General features: G+C 43.0%; 3 protein-coding genes across 4 annotated transcripts in view; all 3 read left to right on the top strand.

Annotated features, from left to right (window-relative positions):
- The window catches only part of OSBPL5 (oxysterol binding protein like 5), a 54,810-nt gene extending 53,213 nt beyond the window's left edge, over window positions 1-1,597 (top strand). For both annotated transcript variants that reach the window (XM_054390365.1, XM_054390366.1), the window contains 2 exons: window positions 362-464; window positions 1,462-1,597. In XM_054390365.1, the coding sequence (XP_054246340.1) occupies window positions 362-464; window positions 1,462-1,597 (239 nt within the window). The remainder of the gene's footprint in view (window positions 1-361; window positions 465-1,461) is intronic.
- A 3,046-nt stretch (window positions 1,598-4,643) lies between these two features.
- Window positions 4,644-15,149, top strand: LOC128973875 (tumor necrosis factor receptor superfamily member 1A-like). Its single transcript, XM_054390347.1, has 10 exons — window positions 4,644-4,712; window positions 5,969-6,062; window positions 6,849-6,980; window positions 7,170-7,281; window positions 7,880-7,953; window positions 8,647-8,739; window positions 10,178-10,212; window positions 12,783-13,112; window positions 13,567-13,615; window positions 14,430-15,149. Exons 1-10 carry the CDS (start codon window positions 4,674-4,676, stop codon window positions 14,723-14,725), a joined length of 1,254 nt encoding a protein of 417 aa, XP_054246322.1. The 5' UTR covers window positions 4,644-4,673; the 3' UTR covers window positions 14,726-15,149.
- A 320-nt stretch (window positions 15,150-15,469) lies between these two features.
- The window catches only part of CARS1 (cysteinyl-tRNA synthetase 1), a 30,160-nt gene continuing 21,382 nt past the window's right edge, over window positions 15,470-24,247 (top strand). Inside the window, exons 1-3 of the mRNA XM_054390634.1 lie at window positions 15,470-15,502; window positions 20,687-20,932; window positions 23,777-23,868. Coding sequence (XP_054246609.1) covers window positions 15,478-15,502; window positions 20,687-20,932; window positions 23,777-23,868 — 363 coding nt within the window. The 5' untranslated portion in view covers window positions 15,470-15,477. The remainder of the gene's footprint in view (window positions 15,503-20,686; window positions 20,933-23,776; window positions 23,869-24,247) is intronic.

Genomic DNA, 24,247 nt, shown 5'->3' on the forward strand with positions numbered 1-24,247 from the left:
AGGGACCACAAGGATCAGCCAGTTCCAACCCCCTGCCATGGGCAGGGACACCTCACACTAGATCAGGCTGGCCAGAGCCTCATCCAGCCTGGCCTTAAACACCTCCAGGGATGGATAGGGCCCCAACCACCTCCCTGGACAACCCATTCCAGGCTCTCACCACTCTCATGGTGAAGAACTTCCCCACTTCCAGCCTGAATCTCCCCACTTCCAGCTTTATTCCATTCCCCCTGGTCCTATCACTACCTGATATCCTAAAAAGTTCCTAATATAAAATATTATATATATATATAAAATAATATAAAAGTTCCTGATATCCTAAAAAGTATAAAACATAATGTCCTTCAATCCTTTGCTGCAGGGTTTGAAAGCCTGTGTGCTCAGTGTGGGAAAGAAATGAATCACCTGAAGGAAATCCATTCAGCTGTTTTGTCCCTGCAGAGAGCCCAACAGGACATACACAGGTAATCATCTTCTCTCATCAAACCAATGCTCTAATGGGCCAAAAAATAACCTGTGGCATTTGACTGCTCCACTGCAGCTTTTGGCACATCTTTATCAGCTGTGGGTGTGCAGTTAACAACTGTTTCAATAGCTAACCTCTTAATACCCCCCCTACTTGGAACAGTTAGGAAATATCTTCCTCTCAAAACTCTTTTTTATGGGGCAAAAAGCATCACCTGGGCATGCTGAGCATCTCTTGGCACTCCCAAGTGCAAAACAGCTGCAGAAGTTGGGAGGGGCTGGGACAGGGCCTGGCTGTCAAGTCTCTGCTAGGCAAGAGGGGTTGGGCTCTACCTTCTCATCAAGGGTGTCAGGAGTTCACTCAGTTTGCTGCAGAGGTGCAGGCATGCAGATGTGTGGTATGAAAACTGGGCTCATGGGTGACAAGCACTGAATTCCCACCTTTTGTCTAAATTGCTTGTTGCCACCTGATGGAAGCAGGTGTTTAACCTACTGCTGGCAACGGGCTTTGCCCTGTAGACTCCTGTGGCAAGCTATTAACTGCTTCATCTGCTCTTGCTGATTCCCCTTTGCATGAGGAGTATTGTCCAGCTCTACCTAGGCTTCAGTGGGGTGGACTCACATAAGGCTCACCAGGTCTAGATGCTGGAGCAATTGGTGATTTGGCTTTAGCTCGTCTCTGCTGCTCTCAGCAGTGCCTGGGGGAAATTCTTTTGGAAAGTTAGGGCATGAGTTTGTGAGTGGATGAAGAAATTTCTTGGGATTTGTACCCTCACACCATCTCATGCCAGCCAGCATGATCTGCTGAGCCAGAAGCACCCAGAAGTGCTTATCCTTTGGTTAAAAAGAGGGAAGGTAAAGTCTGTGGGGCAGAGTGTTGTACCCTGAGGGAGTCTCAGAAGGCCAGGGATTCCTCCTGGTGTGGGAGCTCTGGGTATGTGCACAGGTGGAAACTCCCCTCTGACACACAAATAAACATGCTGCTTTCTTTTCCAGAAACCTCAGTGCTCTGAACAAAAAGCCCTTCCACAGGAAGGTCATCTCTGAAAGCTTCCTCCTGGACTCTCGCTGTTGGTTTCTCCTCTGCATCTTTCTTACATGTCAACTGTTCATTAATTACGTCTTCAAATAAAGTCACTACGTTTGGCAGCAATAACGATTCCTGGCTGCAGGAGGGGGCCACTCACGCAAGGAGCCCAGTGAGGCACCAAAGCACTTTAGAAACAACAAGGCAGAGGTGGAAGAAAGATGAAAAATGAGGTGAAAAGGGGACCTGGGAACCTGCAAAACTTTTGTTACTGCAGATTATGTCATTTTTGCCTTTTACATGTACATCTTCAAGGACCTCTTAACCTGTATGGGCCTTAATGCTGAAGCCAAATGTAGCTTTAATTGTGCAATTTGTTTTCTATGTTTTGTCATTTTATGATGCAATTAATAATTACCCAGCAGTATTGGTACCCCCAAAATGATAAAAACTCGTCGTCTTGGAAAGGCCACAGGGGTCTGGGTCACAGCTCTGCAAGGGAGGGAGTGCACTTAGGGAGCTGTAAAGAACTGGTGTCCATGGTGCCTGTCCAGCTGCCTCTAATTAAGGGAGGGAGCACACTTGGTCCAAAAAATCCACCCCTGGGGTATTAAGTCATGATCTGTTTGGTCAGCGCACACAGGCTGGGGCCTCAGGATGCGTTTTATTTTCCATTCCACGGGAACTGTAAATATGCACAATTTCCTACAGCCATTCCTTTTTAGGAAATGGGAAGTATTCAGCGAAAGCTCCTCGTTGGGTTTTGGAGCTGGGGGGGGGGGCTGTCCTGGATTGAGCCCATCGAGGGTCATGTCAGACATGCCTGCTCCTAGGCCCTGGTCACTTATTAGTGTTATTATTTGCTGTATGGCTGGTTTGTAGTATCTCACAAGTAGTGTTGTAGGTGGGGAACCCACTGCCCCAGGGTAGGTGAGGAGGACAGGAAGGTAGAGATGTACCTGTGTTCAGTCGTAGGCACATTTATTGTCAAAAGGTCAGGAAGGAGGAAGGGTTTTGCCACTGCATTGTTCAACTCTGTTAATAGTCTTCCTATTTTACACCATTTTTTAAAGATTTGCAATATTTTCGGTAGACTGCGGACAATACTAAGCCTTTCTTTTCTGGCCTGAAGTAGTTCCAAGTGGTAAGTACTGCTATATATACAGCCTTAAAATACTTAGTGGTGGTGCCAGTCTGGGCTATCTTTCAATGTAAATGTTTCCAAATTTTTAAGTACATTCCTTGTCATATTCCCCAGTTAGGGGAAACCTGTTTGTGCTTGGTATGTTGAAATAAAACTACACACAACTTTCAGTGGCAGTCTACCTGACATATTATTGGTGTGTTTGAACTCACTTTTGTGTCTTATAGCATTAAAATTCTTTGGGATGTGCTTGTTAGAAGAAAAGCTACAAGAAAAGGCCTTCAGGAAACTCAGACAGAGGCCTCAGCTACAGCATTTTGATACCCTTCCATGTCTATGTGTTAGCAACTTCCTTAAAATAGAAAGAAAAGTGGTTGCCTTGGTTTTCAGTATTGTACATGTAAATGTGCAGACTTATCTTGGACTTGGGAAACCTTTCTGTTAAGGAGGTAACTTGATGATAGAGAACAGATAGTTCTATGGAGGGAACTGCAGCTCCCTGACATGGACAGACAGGATAAGAGCTGGCATCTGGAAGCAGACATTCAAGAAACACATCACAAATAACAAAAGCTGAGAGTGGCTTTGTTATTAGCAAAAGTCTCCAGAAAATCAGAGGGTCCTTCATCCTTGGAGAATGTTTACACTGTCAATCCAAATGGGGTTTGGGGTGCCTTTTTGAAGGATGTCATCTTAGTCATTTCCTTGTGAGGAAGTCCTGACCTGTTCCATGTGTGGCATAAAACACAGAGAGGGGGTTTCCCCTGGCTGTAAAGGAATGCCCAGCTGCTAACCATACTTGTCTGGCGAGGCAGAGTCCTGCATGCCCCTTGAAAGTGTTAGCTCCTAATGCTGTGTGGATACATCTGCTTATGTCCTATCTCCACCTCTCTGTGAATGCTTCAGCAAGTTAGCACATCCCTGACCTGTCAGCACAACCTCCCCCATCATACACCCACTCTAGGATCACATATTGGAGTTACTCTTGGGTACAAATGCATTCTGGATTTGAGAAAGAGCAAAAGTAAATAACTGCATCATCAACCCCACCTGAGCCACAGAAGAGCAGTGCTGACAGGAAGCCTTCAGTAGCTACTGAAAAGCAAATACTTGAAATTCTTTGGATTGCTTTAATGGTACCAAACTGGGCACCCACAGGGGCTTCACTGGGACTTGTGCTGCTACCATGAGAAGAGCAGTCCAATGAAAGAAATTATTAACCTGCATAAGCTAATTACACAGCTGCACAGGAGGAATTTCCAATATTCACTACTGCTACCACAGGAGATTTAAAAAAATAACCAAAAAAGGAACAAGTTCTCCTGCCATTAATTTTAATCCAATTTCTACACCTGGAGGCAAATGTTCCTACTTGTCAGTAAGGTACACATGGACAAAGAAAGGTATACTTGAGGAAAACTATGGCCAGAAGTGGTACTTTTCTAGGAGGAATAGCTGCTGAGAAAGTTGGGAGTCCTTTTAGGACTTCAGAAAACCCAGTTACACACCCAGTTTGTGTGGTTTGGGGGAAAAAACAAAACAAAACAAAACACAAAAAAAACCCCCAAGCCCCCAAAACAAAAAACAAAAATTACAAACGAACCAACCCACCCCACCAAAAAAAACCTCAACCAATTGAGCCAAAACAACAACAACGAAAACAGCTCCCATTCCTTAACCCCCTTGTTGTTGCGATGAGCGGGCAGCCCCTCAACACCAACACGTCAGCTTTGGGTGGGGAGACCCGCACCGAGTCATTTCCTGACACGGGCTGATTCTGCTCTCCATAGGAGCAGAGCCTGGCATGAGACGTGTCGTAACACGACTCAGTGCTCCTTACTTTGGCGTCTAGGCAGCTGCCCGCCCGGCACACGCCACCTACCTGTCCCCTTTCTCTTTCCAAAGGCCCCAGGGCGTCGGGGGCGCATAAAGCGGCGGCAGCCCCACCCCGGGGGCGGATAAAGCGGCGGCAGCTCCGCCCCGGGAAGGTGTCCGAAGAGCAAGCAGTGTAACGTGCAGAGCAGGACTGTAGCGGGCATGGCCGTGGGCGTCAGACGGGCCGTGGGGCTGTCGTTGGTAAGTGTTGGGGCGGACCGGAGCCGCTCTTTGCGGTTGAGGGGCTCGTCCGCTGCTTGCTTATTGTGTGAGAAGAAAAAGTCTTTAAGTCCTGTACGGAGTAGTCGTGAGGAATTTTTACCCCGCTCTTCTCTTTCGCTCCGAAACTTCAAAAACTTCCCTTAACTTTTTTTTGATTATTATTTTTCCGCGTTGCTCGACGCTTCGGTAATCCCGAGCTGATGCAACTTTCTTGAACTGAAAAGGTGTAAGGAAGCGCAACAGTCGTGGGGGAAAAAAATCCAGCCCCAGTTTGGGGAGGGTCGCCTGAATTTGGGGCGTCTGGAGGACAGGTAACCTCTGGAGTCTCTGCCTAGGGCAGTCGCTGCTGCCCTTCCTTCTCTCCTCAGAAAGAAGAAAATTGCGAGTCAGAAGTGAACTCTTAATAGTTCTCACGTTGTCTAATTGTGAAACCGGAGGTATTCTCAGCTGCGCCATTACCGGGAAGATTTTCAGTTCCACGCGCGGAGTTGAAAGAGCGGAGCCGGCGGATGGGAGCTGTCGGTTTCGGCTGAGGAGTTGCTTGCTGGTGGCAATTACCGACACGGAGCCCCACAACCACCTCTTACCCCCACCCACCTTACTGCTTTCTCTGCGAGTGAGGGCTGTACCTTGGCCGGCACCTGCGGCCTCTGCCCTCCCCGTCCAGTTTCTGGTGCGGGGCAGCTGAGCCGCCGGGCACCCCGAGCTGCCCGAGGCCGGTCAAGGGGTGTTTAGGAAAAGGAAAACCATGCCAGTTTCTAATGCTCCTGTGGGTATAGTAAGCTGTCCTTGTTAATGACTCAACTTCTTGCCTTTTGAGTGAGAAATGCTGGACGAGGTCTCTGGGGCGTTCCCTCCGTTTTGTTAGAGGAAATCCAACACTGGTCTCCTGAATTAAAAAGATTAGATGAAGAAGAAACAAGTTTCTTTTTCCGGGCAGAAACCTCTGCCTCTGAAGTTCAACTGCAGTGAATTTGTGAAAAAATTAGGTGTAAAATGGAGTCTGTCTGGGGCAGTAGTTGCCTAAATCCCATCAGCCGCTACCCTCTCCCTGGCTTTGTGATTATAATTAGCGCTGTGAGCGGCACACTTAGCAGAAATTAGTTTGGGTTTCCTTTGTGGCTTCCCAAGAACTTCTGAATGTGTTTCCAAGTCTTTGCAGGAACACCTCTCCGAGATGGTTATCGCATCCCTGGAGGATGAATCATTTCAACACTGGTTTGTCTCTGCTGTAGGTTACACTGCTGATGATGGCTGAAGCCACAGTAGAATACTGCGAACACGGACAGTACTTCCATGACAGTCGTTGCTGCCTGCTTTGTCCAGCAGGTAAGACAGACTTCAGGCAGCTATGGCTTTTTCCCTGTGGAGGTGACTGTCACTCCTGTTTCTTATGCTGCATCCAGTGAAAGCATAAGCCTGGCTGGAGCTGTGGTGGCTGCTCCCTGCTAAGGCCAGGCTCCACTTTGAAGAGAGAACCCTTTGCACACTAGGTGACGACTGGGAGACATGGCTTGGCAGCAAGCCAGGAAACTTCTTCCTACTGTTGACAATGAGGTGCTCAAAGTTGGGGGGCAGTGGCTTTTCAAAAGACAACAAAACCTGAAAAACTACTTTATTTAGCACCAAAAACAGCTCTAGGGCAATTCTAGTGTTTCTGTAGGTGCAGGTAAAATTGTGGTTTGCCTTTTCCCTCCCCTCCTTCCTCAATGTGTGTGGAGTTCACAAGCTCTGTGCCAAGAAGCACCCTTCCCTTAGCATTGAAGGGCTCTGGGGTGTATTTAAAGATAGCTCAGGCAAAGAAGAGAGGTTACAAGCAGCTCTTGCCGTGCCCCTTCAGAGGAGATGGCGCTGGCCACATGGGTGACCCTGTGCTGCTGTGGTGAGTCACCCTCATCCCTGGTGCCATCCGCAGAGGCCTGGCTGGATGCCATGTTTACCTCTGCTCCATGTCTGTGCTGCAAGCCTCCTGACCCTGCTGTGCCTCTTGGCTTCTGTGTGCACAGTTCACTCGTGAGCAGGGGTTGAGCCTTCACCAAAAATGGGTTTGTGCTGTAACATCCTGTTATGCTTCAACAACTCCGTGAGGCTGCTGCTGGCTCTTCTCTTCCACAGGTACATATGTTGCTGAGCATTGCAGTGCTCCAAATTCGAGAGGAAGATGTGACCCTTGCATGGAAGGAGAGAGTTTTACTGCCCATGAGAATGGCCTGGAAGAGTGCTTGCCATGCAGGCAGTGCAAAGATGGTACCAAGCACAAGTGTGGTGAAACCTTAACCCTTTTCCCCCTTGATGTGGAAAGCCTGGTCCACTGTTTTTTGCGGGTTTTGCACTTTCAGTTATTGAGAGTAATGAACTTAGATTGCCTTTATGGCTTGAGTATAATTTTCACACAGTTGTAGAGAGCCACAGCTTTAACTTCTATTTTATTTTTAGATCAGGTAGTTTTGAGACCCTGTGCTCTGACGCATGATACTGAGTGCCAGTGTGGACAAGGGTATTTCTGCCCTGCTGAGGGCTGTGAAATATGTCAGAGATGCAGTACAATGTAAGTTTGAATTTAAGTGATGCTTTTCCTTCTGGGGAATGTCAGAGCTGTAGCCTAATAACATGTGCCAATGCCTAGCACGTGTTATTCAGCTGTAAAAAATTGCCCTGAAGCTCCATTGCATTATTCATGCATTTAAATTTTAGGTGTCAAAATACACGAGGTTGAGACCTAGAAAGATGTGGATTTTGGTGGTGGTGTTCTTGTTGCCTATGGCTCTAAGCTTACACTTTCATTACACTTTCAGATGAGTGCTTCCCCATGTACAGACTTCAATGAGCTTTGTAGCAGCCAAGACTAAAATTTCAGGAGGTAGATTCACCTGTTGAAGGAAACTAACACATGCATGAATAATGCACCTGCTCTGTAGTGTGTTCTCCCTGCCACTTAGAGGCTAACACACATGAGCATATCCGCTTTGCTTCTACTTAATCTTGTGCTATCTTGAGTTGCTTAAAGGTGCACCTCTAAGTTATCTCTTTGTGGATGTTCTCCTCATGCCTCTGAGCTCTGCTCAAAAAAAAAAAAAAATTGCCTGGGCAGAGCTGAATGTTATTCTGGAATCATTAATCCAGACCTGTGTTGGGTTCCACTTCAGGTGTCCAGAAGGGAAAGAAATTGTCCAGAATTGCAATGCTACTACGGACCTCAGATGCGGCTTACCTGAGCAAGGTCTGGTACACAAAAATACCTTTCAGCTTGGTTTGTTGGGTCTGTGCCTTCAGGCACATAACACTAGAACAGTTTGTAAAACAAGGGCTTCAAGTATTGTAATGTGTTTAAGAGCTTCTGTAGTTTGGTCTGGGAATTACTTCCTAAAGACAAGTTCTTGAAGGGTTGGAGTGACAAGCCATGTTAAATGTCACTTGGTGAAAAGCTACATATATTGCCATTTCAGAGTTGCAGCAGTGACACTCAAAGTCAGAAATAACTCAAAGGTTTCTTTCAAGTTTCCTATGTCTGAGAAGCTGCAAATGGAGTGGCTTTCCCTGCTGCTGCAGTCTAGTTGGCTTCTGCCAGACTAGAGAAAGCAGGAGCTGTTACTACTAATGCTACAGCACCTGAAGCTTGCTGGTCTCTTGTATATTTGTATCTCCATGTTCGTAAATGTCCCTGTAGAAGTTGTATTGCAGCGCTGCACAGAATCCCCTGCTGCCTTTAGGATAATGATGTACAGTGAAGACAAGTACTTGCATGTTCAGGTCAGCTGGTAGTCCCAGCACCTGTTCCAGGACAAGCTTGCAGGGTTGCTGTACTGGTGCTGAGCTTGGGCTGTTCCTTAGGACAGCAGGGAAGACATGCAGCTCACAATATCTTTTCTGGGGACTGCTTCAGTATTCATTTTATTCCTTTTATCCTTTGCAGGAAGCACACTTCATGTCTGGTTTATTGGGCTTAGTTTGGGCGTTGGTGTTTTGTTGCTGTTCTTGGTAATTAGAAAGCTGAAGAGTGATAAAGGTAATTGCTTGATTACTATTCACAAAATTTCAGAACTAGGCAAAGCTTGCACTAGGGCTGTGCTTGGGGTGTCTGTTGCCTTACAGGTGATCTGTTTAAGCTCTGGTTCATCTGGTATATGATTCAATTAACTCGCATATTACAAACTATTTTTTTTATTAAATAAAATGTATAAACTTTAACCACAATCTTTCTGATTTTGCTGACACACTTTTGCTTCAAAGTTAGATTAGCAGGAAGTCCTTAAAAGGACTTCTTTATCTATTTGCATTGTATTGACAGAGTATAAACTTGTGTGTGAGCTGAGATGTGTAAGGAAAATGGTCTGTCACTAGAGCTCAGTGCTTGCAAAAGAGGAGTCCTGTAAAACTTTAATGAAGAGAGAGTACACAGAATGATATGTCCTGTGGGTCTCTCAAATTGCTGCAGGGTACAGCCTGATTTTATTCTAAATTCCTGGCTGTAAGTACTTGGAATTTAGAGGCTTCCTGGTCTGCCTATTGCATCTTACCCCTTCACATGTACAGCTCCCTGCATTATACATCCCATGTTCATTAAAATTAGGTTCTTCACTTCTCTGGGTGGAGAAGTTAGTAGACCACTAAGCCTGTGCTCTCCTAAAAGTTTGGAAGTTCAGGCTGTGTCCAGTTTCTGTTATCTTTGGAGGATACCCTGCTACTTTATGGTAAGACCCTGTTGAAGCATGAGCAGATTTCTTGTCTGTATGAATTTTTGAGATTCCTAATCTGTTTTTTTGTTACCTCAAATTTTGTCTGGAAGCGTTTTCGTTTATAAAGACCTTCTATCTTATTCCTATCAGAAGCAGCAACTAATTGGATCATTAACTAATATTCATTCACTGTGCCTGTGGAGCACTTTATTTCTACAGTTGTTGCTCTTTCATCATTTGAGCCTCCGAACATGAATGCTAGGTTAAGTCCTATGCAAACTCATTTTTTAATGGGAATTGTTCTCTTGATAAACTTTTCATTCCAGTAGTGCACATTAAAGTGTTTTTACAGTTAGAATAATGTTATTCTGAATTTTGAGTGTTGACATTGTTCAAAATTGTCTTACTGATTGTATTTCAGTAACGACAATTTCTACCTTCTCTTCAGTATTGCAATAGTCCACAAAAATGCTAAGAAGTATAAGCTGGAGGGGAAGGAGTTTGAAAAAGTGGCTTTAAAAGCCAAACTGCATCTTGTGGCCTGTATTTTACTAAGTGGGGGCTCTTCAGCTCCTGTACTGAGGCACAGTCTTTGTGCCATTGGTGGAAGCTAGGGTTGGTGATGTTGTGAAATATGATAGGTCAAGGAAAACTAAAATGTCTGTTAGAGCTTTGCTCTCTACTGCATGTAAATCTTGTGAGAGTTCAACTATGTTTAAGTTTGCAGCAATTCCTGAAAGTTTCTTAAACGCTTATCTTGTTTTCCAGCCGTTTCAACTGCTAAAGATCCAGAGAAAGGTCTGGTATGTATGTGATGGACCAAGTGTTTGTTTTGATTTTACTGCTTGCCTTGTACCTGGTACCCAGCTGTCAGTTTTTTGTCTTGCTGTAGACCTGATAGGATGTGTTCCTCTGATGCAGCAAGTTGTGATTCATAGAGGGACAGATGTTAGCAACAGCCTGATATGTTCATTAGCTGCTGTGTCTGATGCAGTTGGCCTTTCAAGTACTATCCTTGGAAACATTCCAGAACCTGTGACCAGGATATTTTGAAAATGGAAAAATTAGGCTAACTGCAAGCTTTCACTTTGAACTGTCTCAGTTGACACCTTGATCCAATAAGGCCTTTTCTGCTTCATGCATTTATTCCCCAAAGTCAGCCATTGCTTCCCTTCATGGTGGTGGTCCAGCTTTCCTTGTATTTTAACTACAATGTTTTTCGCAAGACTGACTTCTCTTGATCCAGTGAAGTGAAGCAGATTCCTTCCTGCTTTTGGGCTCATGTCACAAAGTGTAGATCAGGACCTGGCAGTCATACTCTGGTCCTAGACAGTTCTGCATGACCTGGGGTTCAAAGCTCAGAGCATATTTGTTCGTTCCTGAAAAGGATTTGCCAAGCTAAGACTGGCTGCTGGCACACGTTTCACACTAAAGCCAGGTTCACCCTGGCCTTCTGTAGTCAAATGCTGTTTATGATACACTTCAGGCAAGAGAGTTTTGCAGTTGGGCACAATAAAATAAGACTAGCTGATTTAGCAGCTAGTCTAGCTTTAACTTTTCTATTTAAAAGCAAAAATGAGCTCAGTCTTCACCGGTGTAGCTAATGATAGGTAACAACAAATGTTTGTCTTGAGGAGCTGAGAAAAACATCCTGATGCATTTTGTGCTTCCCTGTTGACTTTCTTGTCCCCCTCACCCAATGCATTCACTACGTGCCTGATGTGAGAGCTCTTATGTAAGTTGGGCATTTCATGTAATTAAATGCATCTTAATTACAACAGATACGTGAAGACTGAAGAAACAGAATTGAAAGATCTCTTAAAAACATCACCTTAAATTCTTCTCTCTTTCAAGGTCCATAAGCACCTAAAAAATGTGAATCACTCCTGGGTTCTTGTTGGGTTGTATCTTCCCCCACGCCCTGGCCAGATTCGCAGCGCTTCCTGTATTCATAGAAGCTGATGAAGAAATGTGACAGAAAACACAATCAAGATCCTGTAGTATAGGAATAGGCAAATGTAGCATTTCTGTAAATAAAATGGTAGTAGAATAATGCAATCACAAATCAGTACACAGTGCCATATAGCTCTGATGTAAGAGTTGTCCCAGACTTGAGTTGCAAGTGTTCATGCTACTGTAACAAAAAGCTTATTTGCTGAGAGTTACACTGAAGCAGTCCTGGCACCAGGTGTTCTGGCATCAAGACACTGTCCTTTCCACAATACCAGGGAATTTATACTGCTGTAAAGAAGAAAAAAAAAAAAAAAAAGTTGTACTTTATTTCATTCCAAAATAGAGCAGCAGCTATTAGTCAGCCATGCTGTGTGCCCTCAGTCACTCAGTTACCTATTTAAGAACTATCCTGTATAAATAGGATCAACTTGTTTAGCCTGTTTACAGCCTTAAAGGGGATTCAATAAGGATGCTGTCCAACACAGTAGGGTGGTTCCCTTCACATCACTGCTTGCATCTGTTGGTAACATGATGGTGTCACACATGGGTCACAGACCTTGTGCAAACAAATCACAGTGGTGTATGTTCATGGAGGAACTGTGCCTTATACATGTCTCCCTGGGGAGCCACTCCTCACACTCTCTCCACCTTGGAAAAAAATTGCCACAGCTTTACTGTTACAGCACTAGCTGATATGCTAGACGGATCCTGGCCTGCTTTGTGCTTGTACTGTTCTTGATGAGGTGAAGCCATACTCACTAGCATATACTTGTTTAACATATTGACAATGCTAAGACCAGTGCAGTCCTCCTTATTTCTTCTATGTCCCCTATGCAATGTATGCTGCTGCTCTTGGCCACATTTCAACTGGTTCTAGTTTGTGAATCTGCCAGAAAAACTCATCCAGCCAAAACCTGGCCAAGCTAGTGCATTTGCATGGAGCTGATAGGCCATTATCAACTTGGCAAAGGCTCTGCCAGCATCCGCCCTAATGTAAGATAGGCTTCAGGCTCCTCTTGCTGTTCAGTCAGCTCAGGTGCAGCAAGGCAACGTAGTTTCCTCCTGCATTAAGAGGAAATATGCACCTTCCACACTTGGAGAGAAGCAATCAACACTATACACCTGTGAAAACATTAGGAATAGTTTCCTGTCTGTACTGTGGAGGTTACCGGTGTGACTTGCCCCCACAAGCCAGCAGGAGCAGAACCACCAGCAAAGGAGAGGGTTTAGGCTCTGAAAGCATTAGAATTCTAAGTATATAAGCTCTGTAACTTTTGCATGTGTTTAACTTTGCCAGATTAGTAACTCTCCTACTATCTCTAACATCTGGTGACTTCAAGTACTGTGTTTTCTTTCTCCAGACTGTCCTTGAAGGCCTACCTGTGAAATGCCTCTTAAAAGACTTTCTTATTCTTTGTAGGAGCCTGAGGGCAGTACTGAAAGCCTCATCTTACCAGAAGTTGAGACACCTGCAAATAAATCAGCCAATGCAGAGGATGAGAATGCTGGTGAGACCCCAGAGGAACAAACACAACTCAGCATTAACTTGGAAGTGAAAAATACATCACCAGAGGAAAACAGTGTTGCTGAGCGAGGCACCTGCCTGCACGGGGTCTGGAGGTGCCATGTGGGAAGGTGCTTGAAGAGGATCACTCGGCCTTCTGTACCAGCCAAAACTGGGCAGAATCCTGCATTCCGTCAGAATGGTCAGTCTAACTTACCGAGTGGCAGGGTGCCAGCAACATGTATGGTAAGTGTCTGTGAAATTACCATCCTATTTCCCTTGTGATACATGTGTAATTTCAATTGAGTCCTTAACCGTTCCTTAAGTGATAGATGCTGTTTTCAGGTAGAACAACACAGAAGAGGAAGCTTTGCCTTAGAGATATAATAGGATGGAAAGTGATGTCTTGAAAGCAAACTTGAGTCCCTCATTTAATCTGCCCTACTTTTCTCATCTCCCTGTTCAAGATTTACACAGAAGCTACTGTTTTGCAAGAGAAAATATGTGGCTGCGTTGGCTCTGCAAAGCTAGTAGTATGGCTGTTTCAGCATGCAGTTTTCTTTATTTAGATACTCAGCTGTGCTGTGAAATCAGGCCCCTTATCCCTTATTGGTGTGTGCACTGTGGGGAGTGAGTTATCAAGTAGCTTAGGAATAAGCACTCTGATATGTTGGAGTAACAGTCCAACTTTGTATTACAGATAGAAGAACCAAGGTGCCAAATAATTGTTAAAGATCTCTCTCAAAAAGGTAAGTATCCAATACTGGCAGTATTTGGAATTTGGTTTTTTGGTGTTTGTTTTTTTTTTTTTTTTTCCTAGTTGACTTGAGTTTACTTAAATACCAGTTTAGAGAGGCTAATGAATGTTGTGCAGGGCTACAAGGCTTTCAGTTTACTGTAAAATATACTGAAACAGGATTATTGCTACATTTAAGAGAAGTTGTAATCCCTGTAGTAAATTGTTCTGTTTCAATGCATGGCTGTTCTGCGCTGGAGTATAGTGAGCCATGCTTTAAAGAAGAATGGTATAATTTTTTGGTATGTTTTAAACAAGTCTGCATTGCAGCAGTGTGCTCTGCCTTAATGAGTGAAGTGTAGGTCAGAGCAAGAGATCTTTCTGTGAAATGTCTGCTCACGTGGAAGATCCATCAAATCCCCATACATCTGCCTGTACCTAGCAAGCTGATGTGCAAGCAATAGGATTTGCTTGTGCTGATGTTGGCATGGCAAATCCAGTAGCATAGTAAAGTGGTGAAAACCTGCAGCCCCATTAAGCTGAAGATGTGTAGGACAATGAAACCTTCCTCAAAACCATCTTTATTGAATGGTGTCTCATCTTTAGACTACTTTTGAGATAGATTTTCTACTGAGAGATCTTAAAAGAAGCTGAAGGTATCAGTCTATTTGTCCTGCTACTTCTTGTGTGCCAAATTTGGGCTTGCTGCTGCTGTTTGGTCTGTACGTGTATTGGCTGAAAACGAATAGGAAAGCATGTATGTTAGCTATGAAAAAAATTTGTATTTTAAAACCTAGGCTGATGTGTGTTCTCTTTTTTCCTTTCAGAACTGAGAGATTGCTTCTCGACCTTTATAAAAGAAGTACCACCGAAAAAATGGAAGCAGCTTATGAGGACTCACCTCCATGAAAACGATATTGATAAAATTATTTATGATTATCCTAATAATAATGAAGAGCAATCTTATCAGATGCTTCTCTCCTGGAAAAACATACTGGGAGAGAAACAATCAATTATTAAGTTACTGGATGAGTTACGGTATCTAGATGCTAAGGCTTATGATAACGTATTGAACGCTTTAAAAAATAGTAACGTTATAAGTAAAGCAGAAGCTACCGATTAATGTTTGCAATGAGCTTCCAAAATGCTCCTGTGTACATATATATATATATGTCTACAAACTTCCTGTAAATGAGGACGTCAACCAACTTCTATTGGAAGTGGTGTCACGGACTTGATATCCCCCTCACCTTCGCAGGGGGACCTGGGAGTGATTTAACACCGGCAGTGTTGAAGCAGAGTCCGGTTATGCAGCTCACTAAGTCTTTTGAGTTGTCTGTTATTAAACTTGGGTGCCAGATGCCCACCTGCGAGTGAGGAGCTCCAGCTCACGCTTCCCTTTGTGTGAGGCAGGACCGTGCTCTTCGAGCCCAGGAGGCGGGAACAAAGGCTCTTTCTGAGAGGGCTGTGATGCTTTGTTTTCGGAAACGATTGTGTTCGTTCTGTATCGGTATGCTCAGAGATAGTAAGTTTGAAACACAGCAATAAAAGCCCGGTTGAGGCAGAAGCTGGGGTTGACTCTCGGCGCTTTTTTTGTCGGAGGGTGGGATGAGTCTGATGGGAATAGAATCGCAGAATCATACTTTTGGTTGGAAGAACCCTTTAAGATCACAACGTTAAGCCGGGAAGCCCTTTTACGGTCGGTTTGAGGGCTGTGGTAAACACTGAGGCGTTGTGGGCAGGAGGGGGCGGGCGGTGTTTCCCCGTTGCCGTGGTGACGCGGGGCTCCCACCGGAAGTAGCGTAATGGTGGGCGGGGCCAGGCTTCCGGGTACGCTGTTGCATCAGCTCGCGAGTGAGGGGAGGAGGCAGCAGGATGGCAGCGCCCGCCGCCGAGCAGGGTAAGTGGGTGACCGGCTCCTCGGAAGCTCATTGAGGCGAAGTAAAGGGTCCTGGGGGGTTGTCACTGCTTAATGCCGCCGCTGTCACGGTGTCAGGTGGGCGGCATGACGTCAAGCGGCGGTGGAATAGCCGACACACTGCTCTTAGCGCTGAGGAGGCGGGACGGGAAATGGCGGCTGGGGACCTCTTCAGTGCGACCCTCGAGGCCTGCGGGGACGGTGGCAGGGTCCCCCCAAAGCACCCGCGTGTGTTGCGAGCGACCCCGCCTCTGCAGGCCCCTGAGATGTGAGGCAGGCAGGCAGCCATCACGACATGCTTGGGGCAGAGGTGACGTGTGAAGTCCTTGTTGGGTGGGTGCCCCTGAGGAGATCAGCTGTGTCCCTCGGTGGTGGGTGACAAGTAAGCAGCTCCTGATGACACTGCAGGGTATCAAGAGCAAGGAGTTCGAAGTGTGGTGTGTACGCGCATAGAAATGTGGATCTATAGGTGCTGGTCGCACCTCTGACACTGGTGCCTGTGGATCAGAGGCAGTGCCTTGCGAGACCAAGGGAAGCGGTCCGTATCGTGCTTCACCACTGACGTAAAGGCTAATGATGACACACGGTGATTCGTGGAAAAAGAATTGGACCTTCTTAGCAGTGGAGTTTGGAAAGGATGGTTCTTCACCTTGATGGGCTCAAAGAGATGTTAAGTGGCTGCCAGACCGCTTAGGCAGCTGTGTGCTCATCACTGCATCGTCTGATCTCTTTCCCCTGCTTCTGCCTGCCTTACTGTCTTTCCTAGTCATCTGTGTTCTTTCTTGAACTCATGTCTGAACTTTTTGACTTTTCTGGACGTTTTTTTGTTTTGAAGGCCATGTTTTAATGATGACTTACACTATGCTTTTCCGTATGGAAGGAGGGTCAGGGTAGTCCTATAATTTTTGGCACTACTGTAGCAAATGGAAACTTGGAATACCAGTCATACAAGTATGAAATGCCATTATGGTATGTAAGGGGTTGGAAATTTCAGTTATTCCAGTTAAGGATCTGTGGATTCGAAGATTTTGCTCCTTTTCCTTTGTTACCGAAAGTTACTTTGCTCTTTGTTCATCACAAGTAATGTTCCATGTAAGAGAGTGCAGAAACATTTATTGTTGCCAAGGGTCCAGGTTTTTCAGATGTGTTTTCAGAATCTTAGTTAAGTTGGGGGAGAAATAGCCCCAGTAAAGGCTTAGTTCAGGTGTGCTTTAGGAAACTCTCAGTTAAGTTTATTACTGGGCAAATAGTATCTGTTTTTTACTTTTAGTTTCAGTTCAGGGAAAAGTGGAAGTGGAACTTAAAGGGCTACAGTGCCTAGAACTGACAGACTCTTCCTTGGTGGGATATTCCTGTCTTAAAAATCCCTGCTCTGCTAAAAGCCTCTTGATCCTTATGCTTGAGTCTTGGAAAGTCCTTTGTCTCTGTGTGTATGATGTACCTTTCATAGATGGGGTACCTGTATTGGTTTACATCTTCTGAAATTTTTATGGAAAAGGATACTTTATCTTGGCTGAGCAGATAGACTTCCTTCCAAAGCTGCCAGAGTGGACAGCCAGAATGATAAATGGCCCATTTGGAGCTATATTAATAATGAGAGCTGTTACACTTAACTTTTATGAATTGTTTTAAATTTGTGAAAGCGAAGTTGGAAGAGAAATGACATTTTAAAATATTCAGAAATCTCTTTAAGATTTCTTCCCAGAGAATGTGTCTGCAGAAATCCCAGCACATTTCAGTTGTCATCTAATTATGACTGACAATGTTAACAGGTTCAGGGAAGCCCAGGAAAGCTATTTTTTCCCTGAAGCAAAGTAACTCCCTGTTTTTGTGTCATGGCTTCTCTGTATTTACTTTGCTGTCAACATCTTCAAGGAACAGAGATTTTGCTTTCAAGCTAACAAAAAGGAAAAATTTCTATCAGATTTTATATTAATATATCTTGATTAAACAGAAAAAAAGGTGGTTTATGTGCAAATAAAATGTATAAGCAATCCTATGCCTTGGAGTCTGTGTGTTGTTGCAGCCTTGCAGACAAATTTCCTCTGTCCTTTAGTCATCTCCAAAGCACTCCATGCATGGACAGAAGAGTGTGTGACAATTCTATTGCCTAAAGAGAGTATACACTGTTGTTATATGAGAACTGTATTAAATAATGTCTACAGTAGAATTTTTGTGAAACAACTTCTTAATCCAGGGCAAATGTTAGATTATTAACATTTGTTCTTTTGAGTGTTCAAGGTTATTTTATATTCCTCAACAATACCCACGCTCAGTGATGGTTTCTGAACAGAGGTGCTCTTGAGTGATATGATTTGATGTTTATGGATCATTCCATTCACATGAGTTAATATTCAGTGTTAGGCAACAGCTCTGTGTAACACTCCTGCATTTCTGCTGTCAAGAAAAATGTAATTGTGTAGTAGCAACTGTAATTTTTCTATATTTAGTAGAGATATATATGAAATTGGAACAAAATTCTATGTAAAGGTAGATTTGACTGGTTTATTTTCCTTGAAAAGAAATGCTTCTCTGGTACACTGCCTTCCAGAAGACAGTGTTATCATACTTATTCTTCCTTCTCAGGAGCGTACCCTGTGCTTCAGAACTTTCTGTGCGATTAATTCAGCCAACAAGAACTCACAAGAATGCCAGAAGTGAGAATGATTTTGTCCTTTGTGTACTGAAATAGGATATTCAGAGGTATCGCAGGATTGCACTGATCACTCAGCACTCTGAAACATAGCAAATTTGCTATGCATCTGAGTGCAGCAGAGAGTAGCACACATCTGTGCTAGCCATCAGGCTGGAGAAGGAAGTTTGGAACCCAGCACAGCCTGTGAAACCAATGTGGGAAGCTCATATTGGTCCAGTGAGCCTGCTGGGAGCTGGAGACTGATGCAGCTCAGTTGCTGCTGTGGGCTGCAGTCACAGATGTGAGTTTGGGCTGAATTTGAGTCAGTGATCAGTCTCAGCAGAAGACATCCTTCTGTTAGGTCCCCTGGGCTGACTGGTTTCTTTAATGTATTTCATTTTCAAGTCTGCTGTTGCTCTTGCAACTAGACATAGCATCAAACTTCTGTAATTTCTGGTACTAATGTGTGTACCAAGACCGTTTAAAGTAATTTTGGTTGCTCGGCTTATCAGGACTGAGCTGGTACTAGCATTCACAGGCAGTATTTGCCATCACTTCTTACCAGAATTAACTTGTATGAGTTCTGTCACCTTTGTTATATTTGTGTGTAAGTTTGTGCAACTTCTCTTTTAGATTGGTTTACAGATGTGGTTGGGAAGCACTTATATTGTTTCGGATACACTGACTGACTTCCCATTAACAGCCTGGTGTGTGAATAATGGTCATAATAACCCTAATAATACTTTGCAAATTGAGTGTTGCTTTCCTTGCAATAGATATATAAAGATCTTTTCTTTGAGATACATAGATCCATCTTGTCATACTTTTTTTTTGGCCTTCTCCCTCATGATTCATGGATACAAACCTCACATGCAAACAAGACTTATGTCTTGGGTTTTCATCATGCATGAACGTATTTTAAACTGTTTCATTGTGTATAAACACATGAAGTTCTAGGATGATAGTTATCAGTAAATGTTTAGGAGCCTGAAAAGTTTATAGTAAAATCAACTGTGTGAGCAGAAGCTGAATCCTGTTCAGCTGGGTAAGGCAGGCCTGTAAGGTCTAGTTATGAACCATTATTCACCTGTTAGTCCTGATTTTTGCATGGATAGCCCCTGAGGAGGATTGAGACTTCACAGGAATATGACTTTGCTTTTCTGTATGAATTTTAAATATGTTTTGTGACCTTTGATTATTTTAATATTTTTTCCTCTGATCTTCTTTATTAGTTCTACTGATGTGCCATTATATTTCATCTATACCCAGTACAGTCAAACACAAACTTGGTATCTAGCTGCCATTTCTCTGTCATCCTGAGTTCCTGTAAATACTTTAATCATTGATTTCCATGTAGGAACTGAGCTGATCCTAAAGTCTCAACTGATGATTTTGGGAAAATATTTCCATTCTGTAGCTTCTCACATTCTCTCTTAGTCTTCCCGTCTCCTTTCCTCCTTTCCAAGATGCTTAGGGCTCATGTAGAAGATATATGTATTAATGTAAGCAGCAACACTCGTGGCAGTCGTCTCTGTCAGGGTTTTGGAGCAGAGGCAAGTGTTCTCATACTGACTTTTTATTGTGCTATGGCCTTGGCTACATCTTTAAATTACCTTGTAGCAGGATATCAGCTTAATGTTTATACAGTACTCTGAACACAGAGTTACGAATGTTGAATCGTTGCAGGAAAATAGGAATGCTGGGTTTAGCTAATGTCAGTGCTTGTCCAGCTGCCATCACCTCCTCAGTGCTTCCACGGACTTGCACAGGGCTTGCTGTTACTGTGAGCATTCTCAGCAAGCCACAGAACCCTTTCACTGCTTTCCCTGTGTGTCTGTGTTTGTTAAGATGAAACATAATAATAGAACCTGCTTTGCCTGTGTACCAAATAAATCATGGCATTAAGAAATTGTGAGGGAAGAGAACAATTTAATACCTTTTCTGTTCATTTGGTGGCTCTTACTCATTGTAAATACTATTCATATGTCTAGAGAGAGGGAGTGGTAGAGAAGAAGTATGGGAATATGCAGCAACACTTAAGCTTAGAGTTGTCAGAGCAAGCGGGACTACCTGAGCATCATGCTAGGGAATTTGCACGCAGTCCTGGAAAGAATTAAGGATGTGCTTAACTTCATTAGATGTATTTACAGAGTCTAAAATGATTCATATTTAAATATTTGCAAGAATATTCCACACTGTTTTAGCAGTGTGGAAAAGAGCGACTGATCAGGTTTGCTGCATGTGAAGAATTTTCTCCAATTGCAAGTAGAAAATACTTCTTCATGAAAAGGAGCTGTGCTTTTATCCTTAGACTCTTTGTATAGAAAACATAAACAGCATAAACATAATCCTATTAGTAGGAATTATATAGTTAATCAATAGCTTGTACTAAATATTTTTTTTTCTCAAATTTCTGGTCAGTTACTAGCACAAATTTAGAGGGGGAGATGTACAGTATAAGGATGTATTTTGGTCATGGGATCTCCTTCTTCCTTTGATGCTGATGAAATGTACTGTGCCTCTCTTTACAGCTTCCAGCTACAGTTTTATTCTGAGCATTAGTGAAGAGGAAGCCAGGGTGAAGGCTTTGAACGAGTACCTGAGCACTCGTAGTTATATCCAAGGGTTCACATTTTCACATGCAGATGTGGAGGTATTCAGAAAGTTTTCGGGGCCACCTGTGGACCAGTATATCCATGTTGTCCGGTGGTACAGACACATAGAAGCAATCTATGATGACAGCAGTGAAAAAAATGAGCCTTGTAAACTTCAAACAAGTGAGTAATGTGAAACTGGTGGGCAGGTTATAGACTAGCTGACGTTGTATTGGTTTTATTACTGGGAATTCCTAGAAGTTCCCTTTCGTACTCTCTTGCAGGCTTTCAAATTTCCCTTATCAAGGTCATTAAATTCTTGTTGCAGACAGTTACTGCATAACTGATCATTCCTGACCTATTTGAATGTTAAAGCTCTGTTTTTCACATTTTATTTTGAAAATATTCACTGTATGGAGTCCTATTATGTGTATATTCTTTAAAAAAATAGCTACTTGTGGGGATGGTGGGGATTTTGGGGTTTGGCTTTTTCCCTAAAATATCAGGATTTGCTCAGTCTACCTCTTTTTTTTTCCCCTGCAAGAGTAAATAGTTGTATAATATACAGATTCACGATACAGTAAACTGAACACTGCCTTTTATTAATATTATTAACACTAAATTGCAAAAAGAATGTTTGGGGTTCTTTTTCAAACTCTGGTAATTTAGACATTGCTGATGATTTGAGGAAATACTAACCGGTTAATCAAGGTGATTGTGTAAGCATGGGTGCTGGCATTTTTGGAAGCTGCATCACTCTCCTGAGTTGTTTTCCAATGAGCTAGTCTAATTTAATTGGTTTATAGCAAGATCCTCGCTCAGGGAGTCATGAAATAATTAATAACATAGAGCTGTTGTGTAGTGCTTGCAATACCTACAAATGAATGCATGATGTCTGTCATTTTTGCTGATGGTTGTTGACTAATGTTACTCCAATGCCATCTCCTCACAGCCTGTCATTGTGCTTGTTCTCAATTCCTAGCCCAGCAGTGTTCAGTCAGACTGCTGCAAGTAGATTCTCATATGTGTGTGTGCCTGCATGTGTTTGTACTCGTTAGTAATTTCCTTTTCAGCAATGAAGGGATCTCAGCTGTATTGTTAGCTCTAATAGCAGCTTAAATGCCACTAACTATGATTTGTCTGCAGACTTTCAGGGATCAGGCTGGTGCAAGAAGAGGAAAGACTTCTGTTTTCCTGTCCATGAAATCTTTAAGTCTCTGATCCTGAAGAGTTTTTCTTGTTATCTTTGTGATCTATGCATATGTGTCTGGACTCCTGAACTGGTGTTCTGCAGTGTTCACTGTGAAAATGACATGTGAACCTGCCACACTTCATAGACCTTGGCATTTTGGGGGGCTTTTTTGGTGTATTGTAGAGCTCCAGGGGTGGATTAGAGCAAATGAACTTCAGTTCAACCAGGAAGAAAACTGTAGCTGGCAGAGACATAGCTGAACAAACTCAGTAGTATGCCTTTGACTTTGCCCTTGGTGTCGGTGTAATGGATATAGCATGACACCTTACTCACGAGCTGAGAACTTTAGGGTGCACTATCTGGGTTTTTTCTTATGTTCACTGTGGTTTAAGTAAAGAGGACTTTACAGATTTATCTTTCATTTGACTAACCCACAAAGGCTTCTTTCCCTGAGGGAAACATTAGCTGCAATTAAGCATACCAGTGTAATCTTTGTAAATCAAAGAGTAAACAAATCCATACCTTGGGTTTATGGTCTGTGTTATGGATAGGCTGCTCTCGAACTTGAGGTATTCTCTTCAGGAGTACCTCATTCAGTGGAGAGTTTAGAATAAATATATTTCCATGGATCCTTAACATGGAGATTAAATGGAGGCCATTTGTGAGACAGAGTGATTCAGTTATATATATGAATTTTTTTTTTACTTAGGCAATTATTCAAAAGAGGAAGGTGAGGAAGAGATTAAACTTTTTTATGCTATGAGTGTTTACATTACTTGGTTTTAAACCAAAATAGTCATACGAAGCTATTAGGGTAACAGAGTTAATGAAGAGCACCCTGAGACACAGGATCAGAAAGGCAATTTTGTTGTCAAAACAAGTAGTGTATATAATATCGTAATTGCAGTTAAAATACGTACCATGAGAATTCCTAAAGACGGTGCTGTGCTGTGTATTTTAAGCTGGCAACCTCGCTGTATTTTTGAATTTCCTGGTTTGCTTTCATTCCTGGTTAATGTGATAATTGGCTTAACATCATTACAGCTGTAAGCAGCTCTGTGCATGGCCAACTGCAGCTCTTTGACATACAGTTTGGTTTGAAAAAACCGTGAGTTCAACAACTAATGTTGCTGCTTAAAAACGTAGAAGGAAGCAGATGCAAGGATATTGTCACTAATGTTGCCTTGGGTTTTATCTCCTCTCTTTAATGGCAAAATTTAGCGTCGTGCTGGATTGGAGCATGTTTGTAGTAGTAGATGAGTATTTCCAGAAATGCCTTGTGTACATAGCAGCAGTGCATGATGAAAAGCTGAAGTTCTTTCTAAATCTGTCTCCCATCCCTTCCACCCTGAGTACACATACTCAGTCAATATTTGCTCTAGGGACTAACTCTGGGCTCTGGAGATTTTTTGCAGATTCTGTGTGAAGTCTGTGATACTCTGTCCCAGTAAAATCTGGTGTTGCAGAAACCCCAGGACTGCCGTAAAACTCTATTAATAATTCATTAAATGCCAAAGCTCCTGTTAATGCTTTAACTGAATTCCATTCTCTCACTCTTTTCTTTCCTGTTGCTTGGATCAAAAATTAATAGGAGTGGCAAGTTAGAGAGTAGAAAATAAATTACATTGAAAAAAATTGCTTTGTTTTTAGTAGCTTTACAGGAAGCTCTAACAAAAGTAATTGGATTATTAGGATTGGAGTGGCTTTATCTATTACACGTGGATTTATTCTTTTTTTTTTAATGACTTAAGGATGTGATAAGAAGAAATTGTTACATTGCAAATATGTTTGTGGAAAATGCCTTTTCAGTTCTCTTTAAACTATTTTTCCCCCAGGTAAAGGCAAACGTGTGCAGCCCCCCTGGTCTCCCCCTGAAGGCACAAAACATTCTAGGCTCTGCCTCTACAACAGCCTGACTCGAAATAAGGTAACTAAATGAAAATAAACAAACAAACAAACCCCAATATGGAGATTTCCATAGGAACAGAAATAGAGAAGTCCTCAAATGTTTGTTTCTGAAGTGCTGACCCATCAGTAGACAGGTTTTTGGGTTGTATTTTATGGAATGTTAACAAGCAAGTACAGAGATACTGTCAGTCAAGTCTGTTTGCTGGTTGTGTTACAATGTATACAATAAATATATATATGCTACAAGCATGTGCATGTATGTGTATAGTGCATAATACATGGTTCCCAATTGCAAGTTACCATCATGCCAAACAGCCAGGGGTTCGGCTGTAATATACAGTAATGTGAACAGAATAATATGTATTTCTTTAATTAGGTATCTGTGTAAAAAAGTCTTG

Source organism: Indicator indicator, chromosome 21 (assembly GCF_027791375.1).
Source record: "Indicator indicator isolate 239-I01 chromosome 21, UM_Iind_1.1, whole genome shotgun sequence".
NCBI classification, from domain to species: domain Eukaryota; kingdom Metazoa; phylum Chordata; class Aves; order Piciformes; family Indicatoridae; genus Indicator; species Indicator indicator.